We start from the raw sequence: 23,344 nt of genomic DNA, 5'->3' as shown, positions 1-23,344 counted from the left end.
TGGAATTTCCGCTGCCGGAGGGGTGGCGTTGTGACTGAGATTAGTGGGGTTATTTAGACGTCGAGCTCCCGAGGCGAAGGACGTCTCTATTAATGCAGGTTACCTTTGGCGAGTGGCTAACAGAGGTGTGGGTGAGCGCTGACCGACAGTTTGAGTCTCTGAAATGTGTGGGAGACTGCCCGGGGGGGACGGCGAGTCATTTCTGTGTACACGTTCTCTGGTGTCCACTGGGAGTTTCAGGCTGACTTCATTTAAAATGTATTGGCTGGTTGCAGGACCGGATCCTTGCGTGATGGCGAGACTAGACGAGGCACCTCTGACCGGTCAGCAGGACAGCCCGGGAGTTCGTTTACCCGCTCAGCGAGACGGATCAGCTAAGATCTGAGCCGCATGGTCTAGACTTCTTCATATGTTAGGCTGGTTCTGAAACCGGGTCGCCAGTTTATTAGGCAGGGGAGGGTGAGGCACGGGGTAATGTGGGGTGAAATTGATGTTTTCTGTTGGTCAGCAGGTTCCAGGAGAGCGTACTTTAGGGCGTGTGCTCCCGTAGGCAGATTTTCCAGCAGTCTGGCAGATGTTTCTCCACCTTCTGCACCGGCAAAGTATCTGTTTTCATGGGAAGTACAGCTTCCAAACATGGTGGAGGTAGTTCCACACACTGTTACTGTATCTAAGACCCCTACAGGAATCAATGAGAGGCTCCCCCCTCTTATACCTCACAACCACTGTTTCTTTGGACACTAGTTAAAGTTAAAGAGGCGCACTGTAGATTGAGCTTAATGAGGGTGATGCACTATGTGTCCAAATGTTTGTGGACACCCCTTCTATTGAATGCATTCAGCTACTGTAAGTTGCACCCATTGCTGACACAGTAACGTTGCAGACACGAACATTGTCTAGCCCCTGTAGAGAAGAACTGCCATTAGAATAGGACTCTCTGAAGCAGATGAACATTGATGATCCTATTGGCAATATGCCAGCTTATGCCAGGCTATGTGGGATAGAGGGGTATAAAGCCCCCCAGCATTGAGGAGCTGTGGAGCAGTGGAAGAGCTGTGTTCTCTGGAATGATGGTGGAGGAGCTCCATCCAGTACTTTTGGGATGAGTTGGGGTGCTGATCGATCTTCCAACATCCTAACATCACTAACGCACACTTCCCTGAATGCAGACAACTCCTCACAGCAATGTTCCTCCCCCAAAATCTGTTAGAAAGTCTTCTTCCCTGGACAGTAGAGACAGTTACTCCAGCAAAAGCAGAAGAAACTGTTTTTAATAACCTTGATTTCAGAAGAAACAGTGAATCAGCAGGTGTCCAAATACTTTTTCATATCCATATCATGTAGCTTATAGGCGGTTTTGTATAATATCCTGAAATATTTATTTATTTGGACTTCTAACGAGTTTTTCTTGCTGTGTAGAAACATTTTTAAAGGTTTAAAGGCTGTGGCTCTCTGACCAGCTCACAGGGGGCCCTAGGCTGTCCAGATTGTTCAGACTGTTGCTCCAACCCAATTTGCGGTAGCCTGCATGGGTACACAGCAAAGTAATGGGTTGTCAGAGGGTTCCCTGGGGAAGGTTAGAGGAAAAACTGCTTAAAAAAAAAAAAAAAAAAAAGATAAGATAAAAGACTCCCCAAGACCCCCTCACCACCACCATGCTGAATTGGCCCCAGAACACAGTGTACATTTAATCAAAAAACATTCATGAAGATATTTAACCTCTCCTGTTATGCTTCACTGTAAGGAACAGCAGTGATGCCCCTGGGTCAGATTGACCCAGTGCCGAATATTTTTCTCCATAAACATTGTCTTCTGCTTAATTAATATTATTTTTTATATTTTAATATTATTATATTTAGTGTAATCACATTTTAAATTGAAAATATAGTTTATTTGATAATCCACTTTGTCGTATTGAAAAAAATCACATTCATTTTCAGTCTAAATTTCATATTTTTACCTTTTCCAGCCAAAATTCAGTGTCCTGTATGTCTTAAGCAATGTGTGTATAATACAAACATTTGGGGAGGGGACGGGAGGGGAGAGGGGGGCTGGCACACTCATCAAATTAGTCATTTTCCATTCACCTGCTCACAAATTACAATAATTACAAATCATTTTTCTGTGTTTTTAAACTTTAACACAGGTCAGTTTGACCCCCAGCAGAACCAGAGGGTCCAAACCTGTTGGCCGAGGCTGAACAGAGGCTGTAGATACTGGGGAGTTCAGCTGTGCTCTACATCCTACAGGCAGTGTCGGAGAAATCTGTCAATTAAAATGTGCACCCCCTCTCCCCTCCCCCTGGCCTAATTACAAATGTAATTAACATGCTGCTCACTAAATATCGACCAGGGAGCGCCAAATCAGGCTGACCGTTATTGACCTTGTCTGTATTGACTCTTTAATTCCACTGCATGTATGTTTACGTTTTTACCACAGAGCAGAATTCTGCTTCTGGAATTAGCCACAGGCCTGAACTTGGTGAAGATGGTGAAGATAGTGTTGGGGATTTAAAGCTAGTCATTCATCCACCAATCAGCTCGGCCATCCCTTACTGCCATCTCTCCATCCATCCATCCTGCAGTCCTGCTATCCAGCCATCCATTTTCATCTATTCATCCACTCACTGTCCTGCCATCCACCTGTTCTGCCATCCATCCTTCTTACCATCCATTATTCTGATATCCATCCATCCATCCATCCATCCTGCTGTACCGCCATCCATTGTTACCTCCATCTATCCTGCCATCCATCCATTACATTTACATTTAAGGCATATAATCCAGAGCATCTGCTAAATGCCATCCATCCATCCTGCCATTATTCTGCCATCCATCCTGCCGTCCATAGTTTCCTCCATCCATCATGCCATCCATCCTGCCAGTCATCCTGCCATCCATCTGTATTGCCATCCTTCCATCTTTCCATCCATTATTCTGCCATCCATTCATCCATCCTGCCATCCATACATTACATTGACACTTATCCAGAGCATCTGCTAAATGCCATCCATCCTGCCATCCATTGTTTCCGCCATGCATCCTGCCATCCTGCCATCCTGCCATCCATCTCTATTGCCATCCATCCATCTTTCCATCCATTATTTTGACATACATCATCCATCCATCCATCCATCCATACATTTACACTTATCCACAGCGTCTGCTAAATGCCGTTCAACCTGCCATCCATCTATCCTGCCATCCATTGTTTCCTCCATCCATCCTGCTAGCCATCCATCCTTACATTTACATTTATGGCATTTAGCAGACACTCTTATCCAGAGCGACTTACAAGGTTATTCATATCACAGAGGAGGGCCGGCGTAGTGTTAGGAGTCTTGCCCAAGGACTCTTATTGGTGTAGCGCAGCATAGTCACCCAGACCGGGAATCGAACCCTGGTCTCCCACATGGTGTGGTAGCTCAACCTTCCATCCTTCCATCCTGCCATCCATCTGTATTGCCATCCTTCCATCTTTCCATCCATTATTCTGACATCCATCCATCCATCCTGCCATCCATCCATCCATCCATCCTGCCATCCATCCATCCATCCTGCCATCCATCCATCCATCCTGCCATCCATCCATCCATCCTGCCATCCATCCATCCATCCTGCCATCCATACATTACATTTACACTTATCCAGAGTGTCTGCTAAATGCCATCCATCCATCTTTCCATCCATTATTCTGACATCCATCCATCCATTCTGCTAGCCATCCATTGTTTCCTCCATCCATCCTGCCATCCATCCATCCATTCTGCTAGCCATCCATCCATCCTGCCATCCATACATTACATTTACACTTATCCAGAGTGTCTGCTAAATGCCATCCATCCATCTTTCCATCCATTATTCTGACATCCATCCATCCAGCCATCTATTGTTTCCTCCATCCATCCTGCCATCCATCCATCATTTTGCCATCCATCCATTTATCCAGTCCTGCAGTGACAGCAGCTCTTCTAAATAATGCTATTACCTACATTATACACACTGCATCACATCACACATACATAAATACATACATACATACATACATACATACATAACCCCCAGTCAAACAGACTCCACCCACACACATGCTTCAGTCTCACGTGGCAGCTACTTTAAATGCAGCGTGGGTGGTGTAGATGGTGTTGATGTAAAGAAGTGTCACATCCTCTACAGTAACACTCTGGAGCCCAGTGTAACACGTCTGTGTTTATTTACTCAATTGAACCTATTTAACACATTACAAGTGACGTGTGCAAATCTAATGGCACCTTTTGTATACCGTAAACGTGGCTAGGACAAAAGTATTGGGACACCTGCTCCAAAATGTAGATCCTGTGAATACGGGTTGAGATCCTCGTCTCGGCCTCTCGCCCTGTCTAACTGGTGTATTTGTGTGTCCAGCATCTGCCTCTCATCTGTAATTGCTGCAGTTGTGAGTCTGTCTATGGTTGTGTGAAACTGACCGCTGGACCACAGGTCTCTCAACATCTGATAAACTGATATTCAGACATTCCACTGCTGTTGTGAAGCTGAGACTCCAGCACCATAACAATTCGCCCACGTGAGAAAAGGTAGGATTTCACAGGAAATCTGAAGAATTTCTAATATTTGACTCCAATATTTCAGCTGTGGTCAGATTATCTCCTCACATGGTGCTCTGGGTCACATGGGGTCTCATTAAAGAGAGAGCCGAGACCACTCTGAACAGTTTGGTATAAAACATGTACATGCTTTTGTTGGAGGGAAGAAGGCTTTCTACTAGATGTTGCAGGGGCATTGCTGTGAGGATTTGATTGCATTCAGTGACTAGAGCATTAGTGAGGCCAGGATGTTGGATGATGATCATCACCATCTCCCCTCATCATCCCAAAAGTACTGGATGGAGCTCCTCCACCATCATTCCAGAGAACACAGTTCCTCCACTGCTCCACAGCTCCTCAATGCTGGGGGGCTTTATTATACCCCTCTACTAGCCCACGCCTGGCATTAGGCAGCATGGTGCTGATAGGTTTAGACACACGATTCAGACCCTGTATGTAATCCCACACTTCTTCCAGTCTTCGCATCTTCATTACTGTCATAAAAAACATCAGTTTGATGGGCCCTAAAATTGAACCCTGTGGGACGCCACAAAGTATACCATTCCAAATGGGTAACAACAAAAAATCATGCAAGTTTCTGCATTAATCACTGAATAATGAACCAAATATGAATCCTGGGTTTCAAGGAGAAGGTTAAAGTAGTTGAATGCCTACAAGGGGTGTCCACAAACCTTTGGACACATTATTATGTTTTATGTTCAGTAAATAAATAGAAACTGTGTCTAAAATGTGGGGAAACATTCAAGTAGTTGTGCTTAGAACATCTAACGTGTGTGTGTGTGTGTGTGTGTGTGTGTGAGTGTGTGTGGGGGGTGTGCAATCAGTCTGAACTTCATCCAGATGATGGTGCTCAGTGCTTCAGTGGTTTTGGATGTTTTGGATGGAATTACAGTAATCATTTAACATTGCAGCTACTGAACACACACACACACACACACACACACACACACACACGGTGGCGCCTGGCTCCTTGTGTGCGTCACATTTGTATCTGCGGCTGGAAAATATGGAGCGGAGGCGGCCTGCTAAAGTCATTAAGGAATCCGTCTTCATCTTGTAACACACACACACACACACACACACACACACACACACACACACAGGGCCCCTATAAAGCAGTGTTAGGGGAGGGGCCAGGGGCCAGAAAGCCCACTTCTCCATCTTTGTTCCAGATGATGCAGTAATGTGCTTCTGCTTGGCTGCTCTGAGGCCTGTGGCTGGTTCTGGAAGAAGGATCTGGCCTTCAACCCATCTACTATAGCTGTGTGTGTGTGTGTGTGTGTGTGTGTGTGTGTGTGTGTGTGTGAGACCACTCATATGTTTAAAAGCTTGTAGACACCTGCTGAAATCAAGGGTATTGTCCAGGTGCCCCCCTCCCCACTCTACTCTTCTAGGAAGGCTTTACACTAGATGTTGGCCCTTTGCTGTGAGGAGGGTTTGATTGCATTCAGCCTCATGAGCTTATCAGTGAGGTCAGGTACTGATGTTAGATGGTTAGTTCTGCCACTCCGTCTCATCCCAAAGGTACTGGATGGAGCTCCACTTGGCTTCGTCACCATCCCAGCTTGAGCTTTGCCGTTCCAGCTCATTCCCAAGGCGTTCCGTGGAGCTGCGAATGGAGGCAAAGGCCGTAGGGTCATGTGCTGAAAGCTGCTCCAGAGCTTTTGTATGAGGCCTGTATGAACTTGCTTATTAGAAGGACTGTCCAGATACTTTTGGATAGTGATGGTAAATGTCAATGTGGGGGTTTTGCACCTTTTTTTCGCCGTTTTGCCAGGGTTCTCGAAGGGTTCTGGACTCGCTGTGGACCCTCGTTGTAGTTCTCCAGTGACTCGAGAGGCTCGTTATGAGCAGTCGCTGCCCGGGTTCGGCTGCCGTGTGCTTTAATGAGGATGGAGATGTTGATGTTTCCGCTCTGCTGCCCACAGGTGAGGAAGCAGAGTGCTAATGAGGAGCATTCCCCTGCCGGCGGAGCTTCGTTGCCATCCGTGATGACCGTTGACCTAAACAGGAATGTGTATTTCTCCGCCTCCTTCGTCCCTCACGCCATCCCTGACCTCTGCCGTGTTTTGAACACTGGTGTACTGGCCAAGCAGTCCCAAACCATTAAAAACCCCCTCCTGTCCTTTACATGGGAACTAACCACCGAGCTCATTTACATGTCCCCGCCCACTCACCCTCCCACAGTCTGGCTCTGCCCATTCAGAGTGACGTTAGGAGGGTTTCAGCCTGCCCTGCCCCGTGGCTGCCCTGCTTTGCCAATCAGAACAGGGCTCATTTACATAAATCTGTCTTAAAGGCGCAGTAGCAGGAAGTGACCAAAAGAGTAGATCCGTCCCTCCGTATCAGCGGCGCTCCCTCCTTCTCGGCACATTAGAAAAATTCGCGTGCGGAGGTGGGGCTTAGTGAGGCACGGACTGGTAGAGAAGAGCCAATCGGAGACCTTTTTGCTTTGTGTGTTACCGTGGCAACCAGTAGGAGCCTCGGCATCCCCCTGCTCCACTATGTAATTGAGGGGGAAATCCTCTCAATTTCATCATCAATTGAGGCGGAGCTACAGACACAGCGGAACTGAACTCCTCCACCTCTAGGGGGCGCACTAGCCGGGTTTGGAACAGCAGAAGTGTAATTTGTCAGCATTTAATGGCTTTTGATGGATAGTGTTAACCAGATGTGACAAGGATGTGTGTGTGTGTGTGTGTGTGTGTGTGTGTGTGTGTGTGTGTGTGTGTGTGTGTGTCTTTAGATCTGTGCAGATTTAGTAGCTTCATACATTACACCCATCTTTTAGCACCTCTCTTTTCAGTATGGCTGGTCTCCAGACGGTGTGTTTTGTGCATGTCTGGTCGCTTGTCTGAGTGTCTGCTGTTTACTCTGATCAGTCCAGCCTTTCTACACTTTCTCACTGTCTCTCACACACACACACACACACACACACACACACACACACACACACACACACACACACACACACACACACACTGTACACACTGCTGGGGGGGGAAGTGAGGTTATGACAAAAACTGTAGACGGGGGAGGGGAGGGGTGCAGCAGGTAGGTTTTTGATGGGTGGTGTGTGTGTGTGTGTGTGTGTGTGTGTGGTTTGAATATTATGCTGAGTTGAATCCTGATGGAAAGAGTCAGCTGCTATATGCCCCGTCGGAAGGAATGTAGGAATGTGTATGTGTGTGTGTGTGTGTGGTGCAGTGGGCTTCCACACAGTTAAGTTTGGTGTCTTTTTCACCAAAATACCCTGTTCCACCTTAAATTTTGCAGCAGTTGCATTTAAATAGTGCAGCAGTTTCGTTTAAGGTGGTGAATTTTCTGTTCCACCTTAAATTGAGCAAATGCAGCCTTTAAATGGTGCTGCAGTTTCATTTAAGGTGGAGCAGAAACTTCAGGAAAAAAGCGGTCAGTTTTGTCTTGGTGTAGCTGTTTCGTTGTAATGGTGTGTCCATTCCATTTAAGGTGGAATGAGGGAAAAATCAGTACACCTTAAATAGTAACTGCTTCATCATTAGGTTACTGTTCCCTGTTTTAAGGTGCCAAGGAGGACTCCAATAAGAAGCTGGTAAATGATCAATTCCACCTTAAATGGTAGCTGCACTGTTGCTGTATTTAAGGTGGAGTGGGAAGGCTAATGTGAATGTGTTTCAGCTTACTGCAGCATTTTCCCCTCCTTAGACTCCTCAATGAAGAGAGAGAGAGATAATACTGCTCATTCTTCATTCTCTGTGTGTGTGTGTGTGTGTGTGTGTGTGTGTGTGTGTGTGTGTGTACACTCGCGCATGAGTTTTAAATCTCCTTTTGGTTGAGACGACATTTGAGGTGTGAAGTGTGCGTGTGTGTGGTCATGGGTGTGCGCGCGTGTGTGTGTGTGTGTGTGCGCATATGCGCGCACATGTGTGTATTTAAGGGGTGGTTCAGCTTTCACACATGGCCTCCACACATTGGCACCATGAACATCCAGACTGTCTGTGTGTGTGTGTGTGTGTGTGTGTGTGTGTGTGTGTGTGTGTGTGTGTGTTTTAAATCTAAGTGGTCATAGACCCCCGGGAGTACAAGGCCCTAAGGGTGATCAGGGCACACAAACACACACTTTTTTTTTCTGGATCGTGTTCTTAATTACTTCCATAAGAGAGCAATATATGTGTATAAACACACACACTCAAAAAACCCGCTAAATAACATTAATAACATTAATATCCAGTATGAAGTTCTAATAGCATTAATATCCAGTATGAAGCTCTAATAGCATTAATATCCAGTATGAAGCTCTAATAGCATTGATATCCAGTATGAAGCTCTAATAGCATTAATATCCAGTATGAAGCTCTAATAGCATTAATATCCAGTATGAAGCTCTAATAGCATTGATATCCAGCATGAAGTTCTAATAGCATTAATATCCAGTATGAAGCTCTAACAACATTCATATCCAGTATGAAGCTCTAACAACATTCATATCCAGTATGAAGCTCTAACAGCATTCATATCCAGTATGAAGCTCTAATAGCATTCATATCCAGTATGAAGCTCTAATAGCATTAATATCCAGTATGAAGCTCTAATAGCATTAATATCCAGTATGAAGCTCTAATAACATTAATATCCAGTATGAAGCTCTAACAGCATTAATATCCAGTATGAAGCTCTAACAGCATTAATATCCAGTATGAAGCTCTAACAGCATTAATATCCAGTATGAAGCTCTAATGACATTAATATCCAGTATGAAGCTCTAACAAGCTTCATGCTGTATATCGCCCCCGTGTCCCCCCCTCTAACAAGGGGGGGGGGGTGCGTTTTGGTGGGAGGGTAATGGGGTATTTTGGGGGGAGAATGACTGGGCGTTTTGGGGGGAAGAGAATAATGTGGTGTTTTGGGGGGGAAGAGGATGACTGGGTGTTTTGGGGGGGGGGGATGACTGGGTGTTTTGGGGGGGGGATGACGGGGCGTTTTTGGGGGGAAGCGGATGACGGGGCGTTTTTGGGGGGAAGCGGATGATGTGATGTTTAGGTGGGAGGAGGGTTACCGGGCGTTTTGGGGGGTGGAGGATGACCAGGCGTTTTGGGGGGTGGAGGATGACCAGGCGTTTTGGGGGGTGGAGGGTTACCGGGCGTTTTGGGGGGTGGAGGATGACCAGGCGTTTTGGGGGGTGGAGGGTTACCGGGCGTTTTGGGGGGTGGAGGATGACCGGGCGTTTTGGAGGGTGATGGTGTTTGGTGAGGAATTATGCTGTTTAGTTGCTGAATCATGTCGTTTGGTGGAGCTCTGTTCTGCACCTCTGTTCTGGCGGTAGCTGTGGGTTGGGGATGAGGTTTCATGTGTATGTATGTCGTCTTTAGAGCCAGAAGCAGAACCGCTGAACCGTCCGCTGCAGCTTGTGATGATTGTTTTAATGTTCTTTCCGAGCTCGTCACCGTCACGGAGTCGCTCAGAGCCATGGGAACATGGAGCTCTAATAACCACGTTAAAGGGGGATTTAGTTTTTCATCAAAAGGCGCTTCGGAGAGTGGAGCGTGTGGGCAGGGTGACGTGATCCTGGTTACGGCCTTGCTGCGCCGGCTGTGTTCCCTAGGGAAACCGTCAGGGTGGTTCGTGTTGCTGGCCGATGTTTGCTGGGAAAATTCCCAGGTGTGTTTGAGCTGCTGGCGGTTGTTACAGTGCTCTCTCGGCTGCGAGTCCCTCAGCTCATCCCTGGTGATTTTTAGCCTCTCCTTCCTCTGCATGTCAGGCACTGTGTGTTTTTTATGTCTGCACATTGACCTTTGACCTCCAGGGGTCAGCCTCGCTCTCTGACCTGCAGGTTTCTCCCAGGCTGTCACCTGGGAGAGACTGCAGGCATCCCGTGGTCTCAGTGTGGCCGGTTCACCATAAAAACCCACCCAGCCTGCTTGAGGAGGCACTCTGAACGGGCCCATTAGAGGGGCTCTGAGTTATGGGCGCCGAGGTGGAGGTTTGTTTACAGACGCAGGGGAGTGTGTGAAACTCGCCCGGTTCTGCTGACAGGGGGCCGTTCGTCATCTGGAGTCGGAGCGGTCATCTGGAGTTCTCGGCAGAAGCACAGTGAATAGTGGATGTTCGGACCGCTGTTCGGGGTGTAGCTATGAGTGTCTATAGGTGTGGGGCTGGGAGAGCGGGTGCCATCTGTGGGGGGTGGGAGAGCGGGTGCCGTCTGTGGGGGCTGGGAGAGCGGGTGCCGTCTGTGGGGGCTGGGAGAGCGGGTGCCGTCTGTGGGGGCTGGGAGAGCGGGTGCCGTCTGTGGGGGGTGGGAGAGCGGGTGCCGTCTGTGGGACTGGGAGAGCGGGTGCCGTCTGTGGGGGCTGGGAGAGCGGGTGCCGTCTGTGGGGGCTGGGAGAGCGGGTGCCGTCTGTGGGGGCTGGGAGAGCGGGTGCCCTCTTTGGTGGTGGGAGAGCGGGTGCCGTCTGTGGGGGCTGGGAGAGCGGGTGCCGTCTGTGGGGGCTGGGAGAGCGGGTGCCGTCTGTGGGGGCTGGGAGAGCGGGTGCCCTCTTTGGTGGTGGGAGAGCGGGTGCCCTCTGTGGGGGCTGGGAGAGCGGGTGCCCTCTGTGGGGGCTGGGAGAGCGGGTGCCCTCTGTGGGGGCTGGGAGAGCGGGTGCCGTCTGTGGGGGCTGGGAGAGCGGGTGCCGTCTGTGGGGGGTGGGAGAGCGGGTGCCCTCTTTGGTGGTGGGAGAGCGGGTGCCGTCTGTGGGGGCTGGGAGAGCGGGTGCCGTCTTTGGTGGTGGGAGAGCGGGTGCCGTCTTTGGTGGTGGGAGAGCGGGTGCCGTCTTTGGTGGTGGGAGAGCGGGTGCCGTCTGTGGGGGCTGGGAGAGCGGGTGCCGTCTTTGGTGGTGGGAGAGCGGGTGCCGTCTGTGGGGCTGGGAGAGCGGGTGCCGTCTGTGGGGGCTGGGAGAGCGGGTGCCCTCTTTGGTGGTGGGAGAGCGGGTGCCCTCTGTGGGGGCTGGGAGAGCGGGTGCCCTCTGTGGGGGCTGGGAGAGCGGGTGCCCTCTGTGGGGGCTGGGAGAGCGGGTGCCGTCTGTGGGGGCTGGGAGAGCGGGTGCCGTCTGTGGGGGGTGGGAGAGCGGGTGCCCTCTTTGGTGGTGGGAGAGCGGGTGCCGTCTGTGGGGGCTGGGAGAGCGGGTGCCGTCTTTGGTGGTGGGAGAGCGGGTGCCGTCTTTGGTGGTGGGAGAGCGGGTGCCGTCTTTGGTGGTGGGAGAGCGGGTGCCGTCTGTGGGGGCTGGGAGAGCGGGTGCCGTCTGTGGTGGTGGGAGAGCGGGTGCCGTTGGTGGGGGGTGGCTGTTTTCTGAGTGATGTAAACAAAGATCTCTTCAGGACGGTCAGCTCCGGCAGACTGCGTCAGCCTGGCCACTGAATCAGGCCTTCACGCTGTATCTGGCCCGGAACAGACGGGCTGCAGTCTGGCTGATGTCCAGTGACTTAAAAATAGAGGAATGCTGATTTAAAGCTGTTTAAATGAGCTGGTTTGAGGGTCACCTGAGGACTGAACGCTCGGCGGTCTGCAGCTTTGTGTGTGTTCCTGCTGTCGCTGCCTGACGTGCCTGACGGCGGCTCTGCTGAGGAGCTGATAAAACACCAGAGTTCCTGCTTTCACCTAATATTAACATAACGTTTCTGCTGCGAGTGCAGAGCAGGTCTCTAGTGTTCTGAGCAGTGTTGGGTGCGTACATTTAAAAATAAATACATTAAAATAATACGAAAAAAAATCAGTCACCAATTGGGCAAGTTCTCCCACTTAAAAAGATGAGAGAGGCTGTAATTGACATCATAGGTAGACTCAACTATGAGAGACAAAATGAGAAAAACAATCTGAAAATCACACTGTCTGATTTTTAAAGAATTTATTTGCAAATAATGGTGGAAAATAAGTATTTGGTCAATAACAAAAGTTCATCTCAATGCTTTGTTATATATCCTTTGTTGTCAATGACCGAGGTCAAACGTTTTCTGTAAGTCTTCACAAGGTTGGCTCACACCGTTGCTGGTATGTTGGCCCATTCCTCCATGCAGATCTCCTCTAGAGCAGTGATGGTTTGAGGCTGTCGGCGGCAACACAGACTTTCAACTCCCTCCAAAGGTTTTCTATGGGGTTGAGATCTGGAGACTGGCTAGGCCACTCCAGGACCTTGAAATGCTTCTTATGAAGCCACTCCTTTGTTGCCCTGGCAGTGTGCTTGGGATCATTGTCATGCTGAAAGACCCAGCCACATTTCATCTTCAATGCCCTTGCTGATAGAAGGAGGTTTGCACTCAAAATCTCACAATACTCTGCCCCATTCAGTCTTTCATGTACACGGACCAGTCGTCCTAGTCCCTTTGCAGAGAAACAGCCCCAAAGCATGATGCTGCCACCCCCATGCTTCACAGTTGGTATGGTGTTCTTTGGATGCAACTCAGCATTCACTCTCCTCATCGAGTTGTGTTTGTACCAAACAGTTCTACTTTGGTTTCATCTGACCATAATACATTCTCCCAAAACTCTTCCAGAACATCCAGATGCTCTCTAGCAAACTTCAGACGCGCCGGATATGTACTGGCTTAAGCAGGGGAACACGTCTGGCACTGCAACATCTGAGTCCCTGGCGGCGTAGTGTGTTACTGACGGTAGCCTTTGTAACGTTGGTCCAGCTTTCTGCAGGTCATTCACTAGGTCCCCCCGTGTGGTTCTGGGATTTTTGCTCACCGTTCTTGTGATCATTTTGACCCCACGGGCTGAGATCTTGCGTGGAGCCCCTGATGGAGGGAGATTAGCAGTGGTCTTGTAGGTCTCCCATTTTCTGATTATTGCTCCACAGTAGATTTCTTCACACCAAGCTGCTGCCTATTGCAGATTCAGTCTTCCAGCCTGGTGCAGGTCTGCAGTTCTGTTTCTGGTGTCCTTCGACAGCTCTTTGGTCTTCACTATAGTGGAGTTTGGAGTGGGACTGTTTGAGGTTGTGGGCAGGTGTCTTTTATACTGTTAACCAGTTCAAACAGGTGCCATTAATACAGGTAATGAGTGGAGGACAGAGAAGCCTCTTAAAGAAGAAGTTACAGGTCTGTGACAGACAGAAATCTTGCTTGTTTGTAGGCGACCAAATACTTATTTTCCACCATTATTTGCAAATAAATTCTTTAAAAATCAGACAGTGTGATTTTCAGATTGTTTTTCTCATTTTGTCTCTCATAGTTGAGTCTACCTATGATGTCAGTTACAGCCTCTCTCATCTTTTTAAGTGGGAGAACTTGCACAATTGGTGACTGACTAAATACTTTTTTTTCCCCCACTGTATATATATATATATATATATACACACACACACACACACACACACACGTATGAATAAATATATATATATATATATATTTGCAGCAGGTGAGGCAAACATCTCACCACATAATATATTTATTTATTTATTTTTGAACACCGTATCAGAACACATGGTCTGTGACACTACCACCCTTGTGGAGGTCTTGTGGAGGCCGTGCCTCACAGCTGAGATTGCCTGGGCCAAGCAGCACTACCACTGGACCGCTGAAAAAAAACTGGCGGTGTTCTAAAACTTTTGACCAGTATACACGTTTAACATGTAACCCGTGTGTGTGTGTCTCTCTGTCTCTCTGTAGATGAAGAACAGTAAGACCGAGCAGGGGAGCAGATCTCTGTTGCTGAAGAGTCTGCAGTATCTGGAGCGCTACATGTACCTGATCCTGTTCAACACCTACCTGCACCTGGAGAAGAAAGACTCCTGGCAGCGCTCCTTCAGCACCTGGATGCAGCAGGTGAGGCAAACCTCTCTCACACACAGTGCAGCGCAACCCCCCCCCGGCCCTTTCTAATCAACATCTGAGCACCAAAACAGCACAAATACACACTTGAGCACAGTAATCGTCACCTGAGCGTGGTAAACATCTGTAATACACACCTGTGCAGAAGAAGAGCTGTAGGTAATGTGCACCTGAATGTAATAACTGACTGCAGAACACGACTGCATGCAGTAATCATCACTCACGAGCTGAGTGATTCAGATCTCCTACACTGATGAGGACCCCCCCTCATTACAACCTCTGCCTATTGGAACATATTGAAAGGTCTGATCTGAAGGTCTGATCTTCATGTGATCAGATGCAGAGGAGTGTGGGAAGGGGTCAGTCGGTTCTGTCGATTTACCGTATAAAAAAAAAAAAGTATTTGGACACCTGTTCATTCACCGTTTCTTCTGAAATCGAGGGTTTTTCCTCCTGCTTTTGTTGGAGAAACTGTCCCTACTGCCCAGGGAAGAAGGCTTTCTATTAGATTTTGGAGGAGCATTGCTGTGAGGATTTGATTGCATTCTGCAACAAGAGCGTTAGTGAGGTCAGGATGTTGGATGATTGATCAACACCTGACCTTATTATCCCCAACTCATCCCAAAAGTACTGGCTGGAGCTCCACCATCCATCATCGATCCAGAGAACACAGTTCTTCCAGTGCTCCACAGCTCAATGCTGCTGGGGGGCTTTATACCCCTCTATAGCCCACACCTGGCATTAGGCAACATGGTGCCTTTAAAAAGATCTCAGAACAGTTAGAAATTAGACCAACATGACCAGATCAGGACGTCCTAGCAGGTTCAGCCCAAGAGACCTACACTATTAACCAGGTGGTTTTAATGTTGTGGCTGATCAGTGCCCTACATATTTAATGGGGTGTCCTGATTTTGTCACATGACTGTGCAAGTTGTAATGAACACCTTATGTGGGGTCATCCTCCTGAATCCCATCAGAACCCACAGCACAGTCAGAGAGCCTGTCGGCTGCAGCCGAGTGTGTCCTGGTGGTCTCCTGTGTGATTTTAGCTGGGATTAAACATTACAGCACAAAGATTAATCCTGTGACAGATGGGGGGTAGCTGTGAAGTCTTGGAGGTCGTTAAAACCCTGATCACACTCGATGGCTTTGGATCGCTTGGTCCCTGCGGCGGTGAATCCAGACACAGGTGGTGTCTACAGTTTTTTTTTGTCTTAAACTCCACTGCTTTTCATTCTACTTTTCCAGCAGCAGATTTAAAAAGAGCCTTGTGGCAGCTGCTCCATGTACAGTGTACATTTAGACCTTCTCATCAGTCTGCTCCATGATTAGCAGAACAAACCGGTCTTCACAAGTTCTGTCGATTTACCGTATATTAAAAAAAAAAAGTATTTGGACACCTGCTCATTCACCGTTTCTTCTGAAATCGAGGGTTTTTCTCCTGCTTTTGTTGGAGAAACTGTCTCTACTGTCCAGGGAAGAAGGCTTTCTATTAGAATTTGGAGGAGCATTGCTGTGAGGTTTTGATTGCATTCTGCAACAAGCGTGTTAGTGAGGTCAGGATGTTGGATGATCGATCCACACCCAACATTATCATCCCCAACTCATCCCAAAAGTACTGGATGGAGCTCCACCATCCATCATTCCAGAGAACACAGTTCTCCCACTGCTCCACAGCTCAATGCTCTTTAACCAATTGTCTGGGCCAATCAAGGACGTTCATAGACCTGCCACATGCAATAGGAAAACCCTTCCTCAGATGTTTGGAGATCTATGGTCAGTTCGCTTGACCTCAGGGTCGTGGTGCTGCTTCTGGGAACACTGATAAGGGAAGGCTTTAAAGGCAGTGTTATGGTTGCAGATCACACTGGTGCTGACCTTCATGTGGTGTTTAGGGTATTCTGCCACAGTCAGATATGTGAATACTGTGTGTGTGTGTGTGTGTGTGTGTGTGTGTGTGTGTGTGTGTGTACGCATGCAGGCCAGTTTCCACAGTTTCATATAGACTGTGGAATTTACGAGCTCACGGTAGCTCTGCTGCCATAGCGGTCACATACTCTGAGCACGTGAGTGTGTGTGTGTCTGTGTGTGTGTGCTGTTTCTCCCCATGGCTGGTGACCCTTGGGCTGCTGTGGCCAGCTGTGCTCCCAGCTAAACCCTGGAATTTATGTGCATACCAAACTAATGACCCCCCTTCCCCCCCAGCGTGGGTTATGAGTGTTTTCCCCTGCCTTCACTTATTTTCCCACCGGCATCAGGCAGGACCCCGAGGTGTGCAAAATCCCCCAGTTCTAAAACTAATCCCACCACTGCTGCTAATATTAGCGCTCATCTGCTCGTTTAGGTGGTGTATCTGGTGGTTGATGTGGCGCAACAAATAACCTCACTACTGGCCAGTGAGCTATTACACCATGTGGGAGACTGGGTTCGATTCCCTGGGAAAGACGCCCAACACTACATTGTCTCTCCTCTGTAATACGAGTCGCCCTGTAAAAATACAAATATCACTATTTATTTATTTATTTATCTATTTATTTATTTATTTGCAGAAATGGCAACTGCCAGACAGACAGACACACACAGACAGACAGACAGGCACAGGCAGACACAGACAGACAGACAGGCACAGGCAGACACAGACAGACAGACAGACACACACAGGCACAGACACACAGGCACAGGCAGACAGACACAGACAGACACACAGGCACAGACAGACAGACACAGACAGACACAGACAGACAGACAGACACAGACAGACACAGACAGACAGACAGACAGACAGACACAGACAGACACAGACAGACAGAGACAGACAGACAGACACACACACACAGACAGACAGACACACACAGACAGACAGACACACACAGACAGACAGACAGACACACACAGGCACAGACACACACAGGCGCAGACAGACACAGGCACAGACACACACAGGCGCAGACAGACACAGACACACACAGGCGCAGACAGACACACAGGCGCAGACAGACACACAGGCGCAGACAGACACACAGGCGCAGACAGACACACAGGCGCAGACAGACACACAGGCGCAGACAGACACAGGCAGACAGACAGACACACACAGACAGACACAGACAGACACACAGGCGCAGGCAGACACAGGCAGACAGACAGACACACACAGACAGACACAGACAGACACACAGGCGCAGGCAGACAGACACACAGGCGCAGGCAGACACAGACAGACACACACAGACGGGGGCATGGCTTAGCTCAGGACCAAGGCCTGGTCACGGCTGTTCACATAAACTTGGAGGACCTGGAGACCTTCATTTATAACCAGCTGCATCTCTAAATATTCAGGTGTGAAGCTGATTGATTGAGTGTGTGTGAGTGTGTGTGTGTGTGTGTGTGTGTGTGTGTGTGTGTGTGAGTGTGTGTGAGTGTGTGTGAGTGTGTGTGAGTGTGTGTGAGTGTGTGTGAGTGTGTGTGTGTGAGTGTGTGAGTACAGCAGAACTTGCTGAGTTAGTCACGGTCTGTCACTTCCTGAGCTAAAATATGAGCGGGGATGTGAGCACGTCTGGGCCGTCTGCTGCTCTGTCTGAGCGTCTGGCCATGCAGTCGTATGTCCGTCTTTTTCTTTGGGCTTTACAGTGCAAGAAGCTTCAGGGTCCGTTTGGTTCGAACAGGCCGAGACTCGATTCTACCAGCAGAATCCTTTGAAAACGAGCCTGATGTAGAATCCCGTAAGACTCCGGTCCGCGTAGCGGGCCCTGTCGTTGATTTACAGCAGTGTCTGATTTACTCTCAGATTGTCACCATTACTCTTCCCTAAGTGAGGCTCAGGATGATGAACAGGTCTTAGTGGAGACACACACACACACACACACACACACACACACACACTCACACTGACTCACTCAGCACAGCTGTAGTCATGCATGCTCCTCATGCGCTGGTTTATCCCGCTGAGTGCTGGTTATTAGTCTGAGCTGAGTGCTGGTTTTAAGGGTGTGCTGAGCTGCAGTGTTATTAAAGCTGGAGATGATGGTCAGATTGCAGAGGTCTGGACAACTGCTGGACTACAGGGTGGGTGGACGGGTTGGTGGACGGGTGGGTGTGAAGGGCTGTGTGTGTTTGTATCAAGGACGTTCTTTAACTTTCATACCGGTGTTGTACCAAGGGCTTGATTATGGTCCCTGAGGTGGGAGTCCAGGTCCAGTCTCTTGTCCCTGAGGTGGGAGTCCAGGTCCAGTCTCTTGTCCCTGAGGTGGGAGTCCAGGTCCAGTCTCTTGTCCCTGAGGTGGGAGTCCAGGTCCAGTCTCTAGTCCCTGAGGTGGGAGTCCAGGTCCAGTCTCTAGTCCCTGAGGTGGGAGTCCAGGTCCAGTATCTAGTCCCTGAGGTGGGAGTCCAGGTCCAGTCTCTAGTCCCTGAGGTGGGAGTCCAGGTCCAGTCTCCAGTCCCTGAGGTGGGAGTCCAGTCTCCAGTCCCTGAGGTGGGAGTCCAGTCTCCAGGTCCTGAGGTGGGAGTCCAGTCTCCAGGTCCTGAGGTGGGAGTCCAGTCTCCAGGTCCTGAGGTGGGAGTCCAGTCTCTAGGTCCTGAGGTGGGAGTCCAGGTCTAGTCTCTGAGGGGGGAATCCAGGTCCAGTTTCTAGTCTCTGAGGTGTGAATCCGGATCCAGTCTCTTGTCCCTGAGGTGTGAATCCGGATTGAGTCTCTAGTCCCTGAGGTGGGAGTCCAGTCTCTAGTCCCTGAGGTGGGAGTCCAGTCTCTAGTCCCTGAGGTGGGAGTCCAGTCTCTAGTCCCTGAGGTGGGAGTCCAGTCTCTAGTCCCTGAGGTGGGAGTCCAGTCTCTAGGTCCTGAGGGGGGAGTCCAGGTCTAGTCTCTGAGGGGGGAGTCCAGGTCCAGTTTCTAGTCTCTGAGGTGGGAGTCCAGGTCCAGTCTCTAGTCCCTGAGGTGGGAGTCCAGGTCCAGTCTCTAGTCCCTGAGGTGGGAGTCCAGGTCTGTAGTCCCTAGTCCTTGAGGTGGGCGTCCAGGTCCAGTCTCTAGTCCCTGAGGTGGGCGTCCAGGTCTAGTCTCTAGTCCCTGAGGTGGGAGTCCAGGTCCAGTCTCAAGTTCGAGGATATTGAGGTCTGTGGAAGTTCACTTCCAGGTCAAGTCCTGATTTTCTGAAGCTCAAGTCAGATCTTAAGTGAATGAACTGCAAGTACAGGTCAAATGTTGTCCTTCTTGGGTGCAAATCAGGGTCAGATCCCTTTCCTGGACAGCAACAGTGAATGAGCAGATGTCCCAATACTTTTGTCTATATAGTGTAGATGGCCTCACTCTCGGTCTGTCTCTTTCTCTCTCCTATAGGCCCTCTCTGCCTCTCTTATATACTACTTGCACTTGTCAGAGCAATGACCATACAGTTGTCCAAACTTTTGAATGCTGTGTAGTAAATCTCAGCCCAAATCTAAATACTAAACATGCTAATTTCTTGGCTTTGGCTCCTAACCAGGCAGACGTGAGTAAATACAGTTGAGCTGCTGTGTGTTCTGATGGCTGGGAGAGGGTCCAGGGAAGCCCACAGAGCGGATGTTTTCAGGTCAGGGAGAGGATTCCTGCCCGTTGGACGTGGGCTGCTGTAGATATTGATATCGCCCCCATTATTAATAATGCTCAGCGGGAACCAAACACTTTCCGCAGAAGCTCTGAACTCAAATTTGTGTGTGTGTGTGTGTGTGTGTGTGTGTGTGTGTGTGTGTGTGTGTCTGCTGTTGCTGTCTCTCTGGTTTTTACTTTGAGTGATGTTGACGGACGGTGTCCATCCATCTACCTCCATACAAGATCAGTCAGAGGTTTTGCCCGTTCAGCCTAGAGCAGTTTAGCCACACCCATTTGGACCTAGAGCAGTTTAGCCACACCCGTTTGGCCTAGAGTAAGAGCAGTTTAGCCATATCCAATCAGCCTACAGCAATTTATATAGAAGTCATTAGAAGAGCTTCAGCCTGGATTGCTTCATAAATGTGGCACAATACACAGCAGCCAATCAGAGCAGAGCTCATTTTACATTCACATTTCCATCAGTCTTAAAGGCGCAGTAACCACACCAGCCAATTTCATTTTTAAGGGATGAACAGTGTTTGGGAAATGAAATATCGACTGTTTATAAAATTTGGGTTATGGGCTCTTTAATGCTGGCTGTTAACCGACCCCCTGGCCAGAGTTCCTGTAAGATGGGAAAAAGCACTTGGCTCTGGTCAGTGTAAATAACGTGTGTGTGTGTGTGTGTGTGTGTGTGTGTGTGTGTGTGTGTGTGTGTGTGTGTGTGTGTGTGTGTGTGTGTGTTTAGGTGGCTGCACGGGCCGGAGTTTACGACCTGCTGAACCAGCTGGGCTTCACTGAGTTTGAGAACCTGAAGGACTCGACCCTCGCTCGCCTCCGCTTCCGCTGGCAAGAACAAAACACCCAGAACCTTCCCTTCAGAGGAGAGTTCATCTGAGAGCCAGGGGGACGGGGACAGGGGGCGGTGGGGGGCAGAGACGGCGAGCTGCACTGTGACCTGTACAGGAACTAATGGCGTAATCTGAAGATGCTGTGCATTGATCTGATCACTGTGCGTTCATCCCCCTTTCAGTTTCAGTGCTGTGTTTTTTTTTTATCCTCATGTTTTTATTAGATTGTGTTTTTGTTTTTATTGTTTTTATTTTTTTTATTATTCATCTTTTTTTAGCGCGTTCATACAAAACGTCCACCTGGTGGACCTCTAGAACCTGCTGCAGCTGTTCACCTCCTTAAACTCCAGTTCCGAGTCGTAAAGTGATAGTTTTGATCAGATTTCCCGTTTCTCCACTCTTATCCCAAGTGTAGTCGATCAGCTGGGACGCAACGTTTATGGACAAAAGTATTTGGACACCCGCTCGTTCATTGTTTCTTTGTTCTGAAATCAAGGCTATTAAAAAGTCTCTCCTGCTTTTGTTGTGAGTAACCGTCTCTACTGTCCAGAGAAGAATGAGGCTTTCTACTAGATTTTGGAGGTGGAGCACAACTGTGAGCTTTTGACTGGATGAGTGGTGGTTACCCCCAACTCCCTCCCAAGCTCATCCCTAAAGTACTGGATGGAGCTCCTCCACCATCATTCCAAAGAACACAGTTCTTCCACTGCCCCACAGCTCCTCAGTGCTGGGGGGGCTTTATACCATGGTGCGTGGTGCCAATAGGTTCATGTTTGAGGTGTCCACAAACATTTGGACAGATAGTGTATGCTAATGTGCTTTAGTCAACGGTGAGTCACGCAGTGTCCAAAACCACACGGTCAAGGCCTGAGTGTGGAAGTTAGCTTAGCATTAGCTCATTTGATTCTGATTCAGTTCAACTTGATTTAGCTTAGTTTGACCTTGACTCTTCGATTCAGTTTAACTCCTTTGATTCTGACTCAGTTTAACTCTATTTGACTTTAACTCTTTGACGATGACTCTTCGACTCAGTTTAATTCATTTGATTCTGATTTTCAGTTTAATTCATTTGATTCTGATTCAGTTCAGCTAGATTTAACTTAGTTTGACTGACTCTTAGACTCACTTGAACTCAATTGATTCTGATTCTCAGTTTAATTCATTTGATTCTGATTCTCAGTTTAATTCATTTGATTCTGATTTTCAGTTTAATTCATTTGATTCTGATTCAGTTCAGCTAGATTTAACTTAGTTTGACTGACTCTTAGACTCACTTGAACTCAGTTGATTCTGATTCTCAGTTTAATTCATTTGATTCTGATTTTCAGTTTAATTCATTTGATTCTGATTCAGTTCAACTAGATTTAACTTAGTTTGACTGACTCTTCGACTCAGTTTAACTCATTTGATTCTGACTCAGTTCAACTCAGTTTGACTGACTGCTAGCATTAGCATCTCTCTCAAACCCCTAGAGCTTTAGAAAAGAGCTCAACTCAGCCATGTGTGCATGATGTCCTTTACAGAGAATTCCCCCTACGTGCCGAAGGCATTGATGGCTGGATTTAGCCACTAGAATCGCAGTATTACATTTGACGTTTGGTTGTAAACGTCCACGGTCACGATCACGTTTGTGCTTAAACTGTTAAGCGGGACTCTCTGTCCTCTCTCCTTTGCTGTTTCACAGATAGCACGTGACGGATCTGTCGTTAAACCCTGGAGTAGTTCAGCTTTAATGCCCCCATGCCTGCTTTTATTCTAGTTTTAACGTCTGTGTTTTAGCTTGTATAGTTTATTAATCCTGATTTTCTGTTTTCACTCGTTTGCTTTTTTTTATTTTTATAATAATAATAACTGTTATTGTTAATATCAGAGAACAGATTCCTGAAACCACTGATTTTCTGTTTTGTAAAGGAGCGCACAGTATTTTCCAATGAGATTTTTTTGCACTCTCCATTAAATAAGGTTTGTAAACTTCCAGCTTCGTGTGTGTGTGTGTGTGTGTGTGTGTGTGTGTGTGTGTGTGTGTGTGTGTGTGTGAATGGATGCAGTGGTTGTTGTGGAGAAGAACAGCAGGGTCCTGCAGTGCTGCATCGTCCAGGTATTGGCTCTGCACTCACTGATCCTTCGTAAATCCTGGAAATACAACAGGAGGAGAGATCTGCCACACTTCACTCCATCATTTCTACTTTCATGTATTTATTCTTTTTCTACAGTGGAAGCCTAAACCGCTCTTCCTCTTCAGTAGGCGGATCAAGCTGTGTTCTCTGTTTTGACACGCTCGCTCAGAAAGAATGAAATTCCAGGCCTCTCTGGAGCTGGACGGCACCGCTGTGGACTTTGGATCGGAAGTGAACAGCCTACTTGTGATGCTGGAGTTAATGTGTTTCCACCACCGACAGAAACATAAGTGTGTGTGTGGTGGTCTGTATGTGTGTGGTCTGTATTAGGGGTCCTGTGTTCCACTCTCGCAGTTTGCTGCTTTACATACCAGCTCAGTTCAGTTTCTCATTCAAATCAGTTCAGTGTAGTTCAGTTTGACTCAG

The 23,344-nt window shown here is 48.3% G+C and overlaps 1 protein-coding gene across 2 annotated transcripts in view; it reads left to right on the top strand.

Annotated features, from left to right (window-relative positions):
• The window catches only part of pald1a (phosphatase domain containing paladin 1a), a 79,926-nt gene extending 57,148 nt beyond the window's left edge, over positions 1 to 22,778 (top strand). For both annotated transcript variants that reach the window (XM_072667660.1, XM_072667659.1), the window contains exons 19-20: positions 14,228 to 14,383; positions 20,699 to 22,778. In XM_072667660.1, the coding sequence (XP_072523761.1) occupies positions 14,228 to 14,383; positions 20,699 to 20,848 (306 nt within the window). In that variant the 3' untranslated portion in view covers positions 20,849 to 22,778. The remainder of the gene's footprint in view (positions 1 to 14,227; positions 14,384 to 20,698) is intronic.
• The last annotated feature ends 566 nt before the right edge of the window (positions 22,779 to 23,344 follow it).

The sequence above is a fragment of the Salminus brasiliensis genome, chromosome 22 (assembly GCF_030463535.1).
Source record: "Salminus brasiliensis chromosome 22, fSalBra1.hap2, whole genome shotgun sequence".
Lineage (NCBI taxonomy): Eukaryota > Metazoa > Chordata > Actinopteri > Characiformes > Bryconidae > Salminus > Salminus brasiliensis.
The sequence above is the reverse complement of the archived record's forward strand: the minus strand, read 5'-3'. Positions and strand labels throughout refer to the sequence as shown.